The sequence below is a fragment of the Kryptolebias marmoratus genome, linkage group LG13, assembly GCF_001649575.2.
Source record: "Kryptolebias marmoratus isolate JLee-2015 linkage group LG13, ASM164957v2, whole genome shotgun sequence".
Classification (NCBI taxonomy): Eukaryota; Metazoa; Chordata; class Actinopteri; order Cyprinodontiformes; family Rivulidae; genus Kryptolebias; species Kryptolebias marmoratus.
Genome location: NC_051442.1, coordinates 9,465,664 through 9,475,414, shown reverse-complemented (window position 1 = coordinate 9,475,414; position 9,751 = coordinate 9,465,664). Strand labels below are relative to the sequence as shown.

Genomic DNA, 9,751 nt, shown 5'->3' with positions numbered 1-9,751 from the left:
TGAGGGGGTGGGGGGGGGCATTGTGTTAAGACCTTTCAAAGCAGAACAAACTGAGAACATGAATAAACTGCATTGTTATTGAGTGCAGGATTTAGGAACAGAGACTGTTATGGGTTGTATGGCATATACTGTTTAAAAAAACAAAAAAGTCTAATTCAATCCTGACCAATTAAAAACAATATGCAGCTTACAAATTCACACAATGGTTGGGTAATCCAAACTGGTAATAGATTACTAACAATGACCACTCATTCTGCATGGAAAGTAGTTTTCCATGAAGTACTTGTTGTTTTAGCGCTTATCTAGGATTACATCAAATTTCAGAGCATACTCCTTAAAATGTAAACATCTGATCTAACTTCTGCTGAGATCTAAATGAAAACAATTTGAAGAAGACTTGCATTCCATATTTTTTTTATTAGGTGTGTTTTTAAAAAACAGATTATAAAAGATTCCTGAAAACATTATGAAATGTGCAAACCTGCAACGTTTGTCCACAAATTCATTTTCAACCCCTTTTTTTTTTTCTTCTTTTGTCTTCCTGGTTTCTCCTGAGGCTGAGAAATAAATTATTTCAGAGGTTTAGTTTAGCTTTTGGGTCTGAATGTGTAAAAAGGCTCATCATCCTGCCAAGACTTGGCAGATGTTCTCTAACTGGGCAAAGTAAATATCCATTCTTCACAAGTATAAAACTGTTCCCAAGCAACATGAATCCAAGCATACAGAGCGGGCTGTTGTCTCTGCCAGTGACATCCATTTTACTCGAGACAGAAACTCTAAATCAGTGTCTCAACACAAGGGCAGTCGATTACAGATCGGCAAACATCTCAGGCAGATACAGTAAATTCACAGGAGTTTCTTGTACTAAATTCCTTAGTGTTTTGCCTTCGGGAAGAGAACAGTTTCAGTTTTTATTATAATGCAGGTGAAAGATAAAGGAAGACATAAGCAGCAGGGTGACTAAAGTAACTTTATTATGACATTTGAAATATATTTGGAAGTAAAGATGATTAAAAATATGATTTCAGCTTCATTTTGAAACAGTGAAATGTAATTAAGTGAAGTTGTTTAGGTTTCATAATTTCTCAAATATTATAAACACACATACTACAGGAAAATATTAATCTTTGAAAACAAGATCTTAAAAAAACATTAAATATTTTTCAATATTTAAACAAATATTTGTTAAGTGTATCCAAAATTACAATTTCTAAATTTAATTGAAAGATTGTTCTTAGTGGATTAGGCAAAAATTGAAATGAAGTGTTTTCTTTGAAATCAAGGGACTCACACATAGTTCACATTTGAATATATACTTCTTGAAGGGACGAACTTGGCGGGTATGTAGGGTCTGCTGTCCTTCGGGGGGCAGTTGCTGCAGAGCAGGCCTCCTCCCAGCAGAAGCAGCCCACCGGAGCCCCAACCAATGTAAAGAGACGCTCCGAGCTCCCGTCTTTGTGCTGCAATCAGCAGAGGGTTGTAAAAGTCCCTGATGACAGTGTGACCCGACCAGGACACCGGAATAATTATCAGCAAGGCAGCGATTATAAAAATCACTCCGGCCACGATGCAGGCTTTGGCTTTGGACGCCTCGTCCTCCATGCAGTTAGTACACTTCCCTCCAACGACGGCCATGAGCGTGCCGAACACCCCGACGATTACAGAGATGATCACCATGGCCCTGGCAGCCTGCAGGTCCTGAGGCAGAGCCAACATGGAGTCGTACACTTTGCACTGCATCTGCCCCGTGCTCTGAACCACGCAGTTCATCCACAGGCCCTCCCAGATCAGCTGTGCGGTCACGATGTTCGCCCCGACGAACGCGGTGACTCTCCACATGGGCAGAGCGCAGGTGATGATGGTGCCCACCCAGCCGATGAAGGCCATCAGGATGCCCAAGATCTGCAGACCCTGAGAAGCCATGTTGGAGGCACGGAAAGGTGAATCTCAAGGTGATGTTCCCGTCTCCGGGATTATTAAACACTCAAGTCGTCACGGGTTGGGGGGGTTTTACCACCTGCTCGTGGACGTGTTTGCTCTGATGCTTCAAGGTCCTACGGTGAGACAGTAAATGGCTCCAGTTGGTGGTTCAGACTTCAGGGTGTGGTTAATGTCCCACCAGACAAAGGGGGAAAGCTGAGACCTGATATTCACAGCCCTTGTTCATTGTCCCCACACATACAAGCTTTGTTACCTCAAGAAAGGTTTAAAGATTGGGAACAATGGCTTCAGGACCCAGCTGTGTTTGAACACACACACAAACAGCCTCACCTGTAGTTCAGCTTACGCCTCAAGCAAACACAATCACCAAAGTTTTCCTTAGTGTTTGACTAAAAACAGATAGGAACGGCAAGTAAACCTATCCAAGGGTTGAACACACCAACCTGTGACTAAATTTTTAATTTTGATTAGGTAATCTGATATCTATCTGTATTTACAGTCAGGGTTGTTCATAATGTATTAACTTTTTGGTTTGTGGGTTGTAAAAACTACAAAACATCTCTAAATGGAGTCAAGAAACTCAGAGTAAAGAAATGTTTCTTTCATGAGATTGAACCAACACTTGAAGCAAAAAGGAGGCAAAGGTTAGATTTTTACCATGCTACCAAATAGAAAAAAATAAAGTCCTTCATGTGTTCACAAAGTCCAAATAACTTTGCCAGAAGGCTCGCAGTTTGAACAACAGCAGTTTGCAGCCAACTTGCTTTTCTTTCCAGACACACCTAAACCTGATCAACCAGAAAGTCGAACAATAGATGCTGCTTCAATGCTGTGGGGGTATTTTTTTAAAGTGGATCTTTGTTTTGTTTAACTGACTCTTAAGCATTAATAAGTTTGTAAAAGGATGAATTAATGTTTACACAAATAAGACTAACACATTTTAAGGCTATTTGAAGAATTGTGTTGGAAACAGCTTTGTATTAATGTAACAATAAAGACATCAAATGAGTTCAGATTTGTAACCAAAAAACATGTTTATTTACAGTACAGTTGTGACACAATGCATTTAAAAAACATAGTTCATTAAAAAAAAAAAAAAAAACTACATGCCCATAAGTGAGTATACACACATATCCAATTCAAATGTTAAGGATCTAAGTATACAATTGAGGAAAGCTTACTAATATTCATACAACCACAAAAACAAGTTCTGAACATTGACGATGAGATTTCTCTTTGAGGCATGGTTCATTTCTTGCTTCACACTCAGGTCAGGGTTAGGTTTTCACCACCGTGACGCAGTAGCACCAATTCATCTGTCCCAGTGAACACGCCGGAGCTTTTCACACGTAACCTTTTCCAGACGATGGTGCCGAGATGTTGGATCTGGCAGCGGTGTACTTTGCGGAGTATGTATCGTCATCTTTAGGCGGGCAGTTGGCGCAGAGCATTCCTCCTCCGATCAGCATCAGAGCCCCCGCGCCCCACCCGATGTAAAGCGAAGCCCCCAGCTCTCTCTTCTGAGCGTTGGATAAAACGGGGCTGTAAAAGTCTCGGATGATGGTGTGGGCTGTCCAGCAGACGGGTATAAGGCAGAGGACCGCAGCTATGATGAACATAACCCCAGACGCAATGCCCACCTTCTTCTTTGATGTTTCGTCTTGCACACAGTTGGTGCAGTTGCCTCCGGCCACGGCGAGCAGGATGGCCAGGATGCCCACCACGATGGCGATGATGACGAGGGCCCGGGCGGCCTGGAGGTCAGAACTGAGGGCCAGCATGGAGTCGTAGACCTTACACTGCATCTGGCCTGTGCTCTGGACCACGCAGCTCATCCAGATACCCTCCCAGATGACCTGCGAGGTCACAATGTTGCTGCCGATGAAAGCGGTGACCTTCCACATGGGAAGGGCGCAAACAACGATGGCGCCAATCCAGCCGATGATCCCCAGAGCAGTGCCTAGGATTTGGAAGCCAGCAGACACCATTGTCGATGGATGATTTGTTCTCTGAGGTGAAATTCAGCTGAAAGTTTTTGTCCTTCTGGTCTTAAAAGTCCTCCTTGTGTGTTACAGTTCCTCTGTTGGAGCGTTTCAGGTTGTTTGTCTCCTTCTGTTTCGTGGCAGACTGATGAGCTTGCTGAGTGGCTGAGGACTCAGAGGAGAGCAGGTACATATCAAATCCCCGAAGTAGGAGGAGTTGTGGAAAAAAACAACACACCCTCTTCAGTACTACCATTCAGATTCCCCCCCTCCACCACCACAAAATTCCACAAGCCTACAATCTGTTTACCATCACCCCAACAACTCCTTCTTCAGTTTGACAAAGAAAACTTGAAAAGTTTCTTTGCATTGGCAATCAAACAACCACATCACTGTATAAATGTCTTAGTGGAATTGAATTAAAACAGGATGTTCTGCTATCCATCATTGTTTACTCCCCAACTCCTCCCACACACAAAGTTGAAAACTCAGGTGGGTGGAGTTATTGACAGGTGGGAGAAGTGACTCAGTGTGTTTTAAGTTACAGATACTCAACGTCACAGTCACCAAATATGGTCCTATGTCCTGTGTTGTTGTACTACACCTTCAAAAACTCATCATTCTCACACAGCCATGTAGAAACTTTGAGCTTTGAAGGAAGTTCTGGTGAAATAAAAAATAAGAAACAAGAAGGCCGACTGGAAACTGAAAGAATTCATTTCACTGAGGACTTTTACAACTAAAGTTAAATTATATGAGGCTGATATGTACTTATTTTTCATCATCCAGTTTGAAATGTAAACCTTGTTTGTGTTTTAATTGTGTGACTTTGTAACTGCATTTTTGTTGGTGCTGTCTGTCTTGGCCAGGTGTTCCTTGAAAAAAAGGGATTATTAATCTCAATGGGATCTTCCTGGTTAAATAAAGGTTAAATAAAAGAAAAAACAACTAACTGCAAGTCAAATTAACTCTTTCTGTGTTGATTTGAAAGCAAGAAAAAGTTACGAAATTTCAGATTTCAAGAGAACTGGATTGTTACTGGATTTCTCATGTTTCTTATGAGATTATGTAACCAAAAAAATGCTCACATCCCTCAAGTTAACACATTATCTTTAATTTCTTTCAGTCAGAACTACACTGACACCTAACAGATTGCTTTCAGTGAACTATTTATTAACAACACTTTCTGAAGCACTGAAGTCACAACAAATATTCTATGTCTCAGTTACAGTCACTGTCCTGTTGGTCACTATGGCTTCTTTGATTAAATAAGGTGCAATAAGCTGTTTATCGCCTGCTGCTATGAAAGGTGGGTGATCATGTAATTGCTTGTGTCCGCACAGGTGTTTTTGTTTTGTCTTTTTTTAATTCAATTTGATTCAAGATGGCTGCCACAGCTAACCAATCCTGGCAAATCCAGTCAATTTTACAGATACAGAGCTAAAATTTGGTGTGGTAGTAGATGAGAGTCAACTACTTCACATACCCTAACAAATCACACAAGATCTTGGTTTAAAACTTTGCTGTGAAAAGCAGCAGACAATACATTTCTTGGTAAAAGACTATATTAGGTGTTGCATTATGTGAGGTCATTTTCATTTTTTTATTTGTGAAGAGGTTAAATTAATGCAATGTTTGCTTAAAGTTCGTTCAAAAACTTGTGTTAGACAGAAAGATCAAACATTTTCTAAATAATAAAAAGAGTTAAACAATAAACTTATTGGACATTTAGTGAAGCTGAGTTCAAGCTTTCGAGATCTGAAGAAAACTAAAATAACAGTGAAAAAAAAAGAAACTTTTTAAACCAAAAACCAAAAGTTAACGCAGTTTTCTTATTTCCTGAAAGGTTTCTCTGTTCATGTTTTTTTGATTTGTTGACAGAATAACACTATTTTAATTCCAAGTTACTTTTGTGTTATTTATCAGTCGTGGCAAAATTCTAAGATGTTGGTTTTTTAGTGTATGCTTCAGGACACTAACTGAACATAGGTCAAAAATAAAAGTATAAATTCATTAAGATCATGTAAAACAACATTAAAGGGCAAAATCAATCAAGCACATCTGAAAATCAGGCAAGAATAAAGGATAACTTCAAAAATAATGATGCAAACCTAAAGTATTACAAGTAAAATGATCTATTTCACAAAACTGTCGATTTAAGAATAGTTTATAGGCTGCATAGAAACAAAGGACTTTGCAGATTTATAGCATAAATAATCTCAAAATAATTTCTCTACAATGTCATTAGAAATAATCATGGTGTGGAGTGGAGGATTTAGTCTACAGATTATTGTCAGATAAAAGGATTACACACAGAGTGCATCAAGCTTTTTTATTTGTGAACCAAGCTGATAAATATTACAATCACAAATACAAGTACTCTTTGAAGTTTGACAGTCAGGAGGTCCGTGAAACAGTTAACATGCTGTTAGCTGAATATTTTCTCAAAGGAACAAATCTGATTTATTGTGAACAAAGTAGCTAAGTAGAAAAAAAAAAATAAAGAGAATTTTTGAATTAAAGGGTGAGGTCAAAGTTCAGGGAGACTTCTGTGAATCAAACTAAAGGCTGATTGTGTGACGGACATGTGAACTTACAGGATTGTTTTGTTCACAGAAGATCAAATAAAAAAAAGGACTTAAGCTTTATGTGAAATAAGCTTCTGGTAACAAAGAGCGGTCACTGGGATGAGATGCTTTTGAATCACTCAAATGAAAGAAAAAAGGAATTTTGTCTCCTCCGTCTGCTTTTCCACACTCTCACCAAATGGAGGCACCACCTCCTGCTGGAAAGACATTCCTGTTATCTAGCTGCGTCTGCTTGGGTTTACTGAAGTGCATTCTTGTAAAATAATCTACCGCAAACACACAGTTTCAGTTTGGTCTCACAAGAAGAATTTAATTTAATAGTATCCTTATAATATTGGTTTAGTTTTATGATGTGTAGTTTGGCAGCTACAGTATATGGTTTTAATTAAGATCAGTTTCTGCAGAAAGCTTTATTTGTACAACAAATAAAGAAGGATTTTTTTTTAGATGATTGTAAAGGTCAGGCACAGCCGGCAGGTGGAGCGCAGCCCCATCTAAAAATAAATCTTCCGCCGCACAAAGTAGTTCCTCCTGATAAACAATCTGAATTACTTAACTACTTAGTTTACTGTATATTGTTTTATTCTGTGCAATTTTCAACTACTTTGACAATTTTAAATTAAATTTTAAATGTTTTTTTTCTGTGATTCTCAGTTTTTGACTTATTTGCAGTCATAAGGCGGCACAGGTCACCGTGTTCATCAGTAGATTTAACTGATGAACATGGCCTGTCGTCAGAGATCAGGACTGCAGGACAGCTTCAACAGAGTCTCACCGGGGCTAAAATATTGCACCCTGTGGACACATTCTGCTGGTTGTAGCTCAGTGATACGACCACTACAAACGTTACAGCTCACCTCATCTTATTTAATGCAGGAATAGTTGCAACAAAGCCTGTGTGTCCAGCAGAGGAGATTTTCTGTTTAAAAATCCTTTTATGAGACTAAAATTAGAAGATAAATTAATATTTACTGATAATTATGAATTAGCAGACAGTCCGGACATGAACAGAACACAGAAAAACTAAAACCAGAGGGGAGATGAACAACGGGACATTTACTTCAACATGGTAGACTCATTTTCTGTGTTTGTAACTATCTAGATCAGCCACAGGTGGATCTTATTTATCTGATTCTGTGGCTTCCTACAGGTGTGTCTGCAGCACATCTGTGGTTCTGCAGTTTTGAGACTGCAGGTGCAAGCCCAGGTGGGGGGCTGTAATCAAAGGGTATATATATATATATATATATATATATATATATATATATATATATATATATATGCCAGTATCACTTCTTTAGTTTTATATTTCACAGAAGTTTTTCCACCTTTTACCTTAGATAATCTTAAACATTATTGCAAAAATATTACTTCAACTAAATTAGATATTTAATCCAGAAAGCCGTGTACCTGTCTGTCTGTCTAACTTTACCCAGTTTAAATCAAAATACTCCCATTTCAGGTGGAGGTGGGGGTGGAGGCAGTGTCCGCTTCTCTGATTTAATTATCAGGCCGAGCTGTTTTTACCAAACACCACCTTAATCCGTGGGAGAGGAAAAAAGGCGACAACTATGTGCACAAAAAGTAATAAAATAATATTAAGTAACATATAGCCTATCTTTTTCACAGAAAATGTAATACAAATTGTTACACTTGTGTGATTATTGAATGTCCGCCCCACTAAAGTTTAGGCTCAGGAGCATCACCCAGCAATTTAAAAGTTTTAACTGCTGCTTTCATGTTTTCATAAATCGCAAGGCAGTCATTAAATTAAAGCTTCCCTGCCTCCCTTTTAGAGCAGATAAAACTTAACAAACTGAAACTGTAGTTTATAGCCACCACTGACTGGTGATCTAAATACCGTTCATGGAAATCCCCTCATGTTTCAGTGAAAGAGGCCATTTAAAATCACATTCCAAGGTAAATATGTGCATCGGACTGTGGAAAAACAAAGCCTATTTTGTTACGATTGTGAAGACAATGTTAGGCAACAAGAACCAAACAAGGAACACACCAAAGACAATGAAGCAGAGGCTGAGTGGAAGAAATGACCGGGTTTTAAACAGCAGGAGGCAATTAGAGGAAGTGGGCACAAGTGAGAGAAAATCATGAAAGCAGATGGAGATGGGTGTGACAGGTAAACAAGAGCAGACCGAGGATAAGTGCATGATGACACAAACAAAACACAAGGAACAATGACGGAACAAAACCTAGACAAAAAAATGACAAAATTAAATAAAACTATAACCCAAACTAAAAACAGGAATCAAAAACAACCCAAGAAAACAGGGCACCAGGACCAAAACACAACATAACTAAAACTCATTATATAAATAGATATATATGCAAACTCCTGGCAAACTTTGAGCCAATTTTTTCCAGCAGTTCATGACAATGAGTGATTCAAATGAATTCAGGTGAATATTTTCTCACAGTTTTGTGTTTCCAACGAATAGGTCTCCTGAGCCTGAACTTTAGTGGGGCGGACATTCATTTCCTGAATTAATAATCACACAAATGTCACAATTTGTGTTACAATTTCTGTGAAAAAAGATAGGCTATATGTTGCTTAACATTTTATTTTACTCTCCTAGAAGTCGAGGTTTTGTCTCATGAAAATTGTCTGGTCTGATAAATAAATCAGAGAAACGGACTCCTCCGAGACCATATCAGTGATCCACCTTTACTTTTAGTCTCAGCAGAAACACATTTTAACAGCAAGTTTTAATGAAACACGACATCATAGATCTGACCAACAAATACACAAGCAAGTAGCAGATGGTTATAGTTTTATTACAGAAGAAGTCAGTACATTATATTACATATTTTTATTTAATTTTTTTTCCCCTTCAAGCACCGCCTCAAGGTGTGAAAAAAAGATACTAAAAATGTCTATGACGTTTCTGTCTGTTTTATCCAATGTAATATAAAAGAAAAAGACAAAACATGTTTTTGAATAAATGCACAAGACATTTAATTTTAAAAACAAATATTCAAACAGTTTTAGATGTATAAAAAACACTTCAAAATGAAACTTACACATATGAGCAGATATGTAACTTTGACATGTTTCGGTTACCAGACTCTGGTGCAGAGCAATTACAAACAACACAATAAAAGGAAAGTGAAGTTTATTTTCTGGCAGCGGCTGGAACAGACAGGGGAGTGGACGGCAACGGGCAGGAGGTAGAGACCAGTGGGGAATTCGCTCTGGTGGAAAAAGGTGAGTTACTGATACGT

At 38.5% G+C, this 9,751-nt stretch overlaps 2 protein-coding genes across 2 annotated transcripts; both read right to left on the bottom strand.

Moving 5' to 3' along the window:
- Window positions 1–954: 954 nt before the first annotated feature.
- Window positions 955–2,112, bottom strand: LOC108229373 (claudin-4). Its single transcript, XM_017405036.3, has one exon. It carries the CDS (start codon window positions 1,921–1,923, stop codon window positions 1,288–1,290), a length of 636 nt encoding a protein of 211 aa, XP_017260525.1. The 5' UTR covers window positions 1,924–2,112; the 3' UTR covers window positions 955–1,287.
- Window positions 2,113–2,950: 838 nt separating this feature from the next.
- LOC108229371 (claudin-4-like) lies at window positions 2,951–4,110 on the bottom strand. Its single transcript, XM_017405035.3, has one exon. It carries the CDS (start codon window positions 3,927–3,929, stop codon window positions 3,285–3,287), a length of 645 nt encoding a protein of 214 aa, XP_017260524.1. The 5' UTR covers window positions 3,930–4,110; the 3' UTR covers window positions 2,951–3,284.
- Between the last annotated feature and the right edge of the window lie 5,641 nt (window positions 4,111–9,751).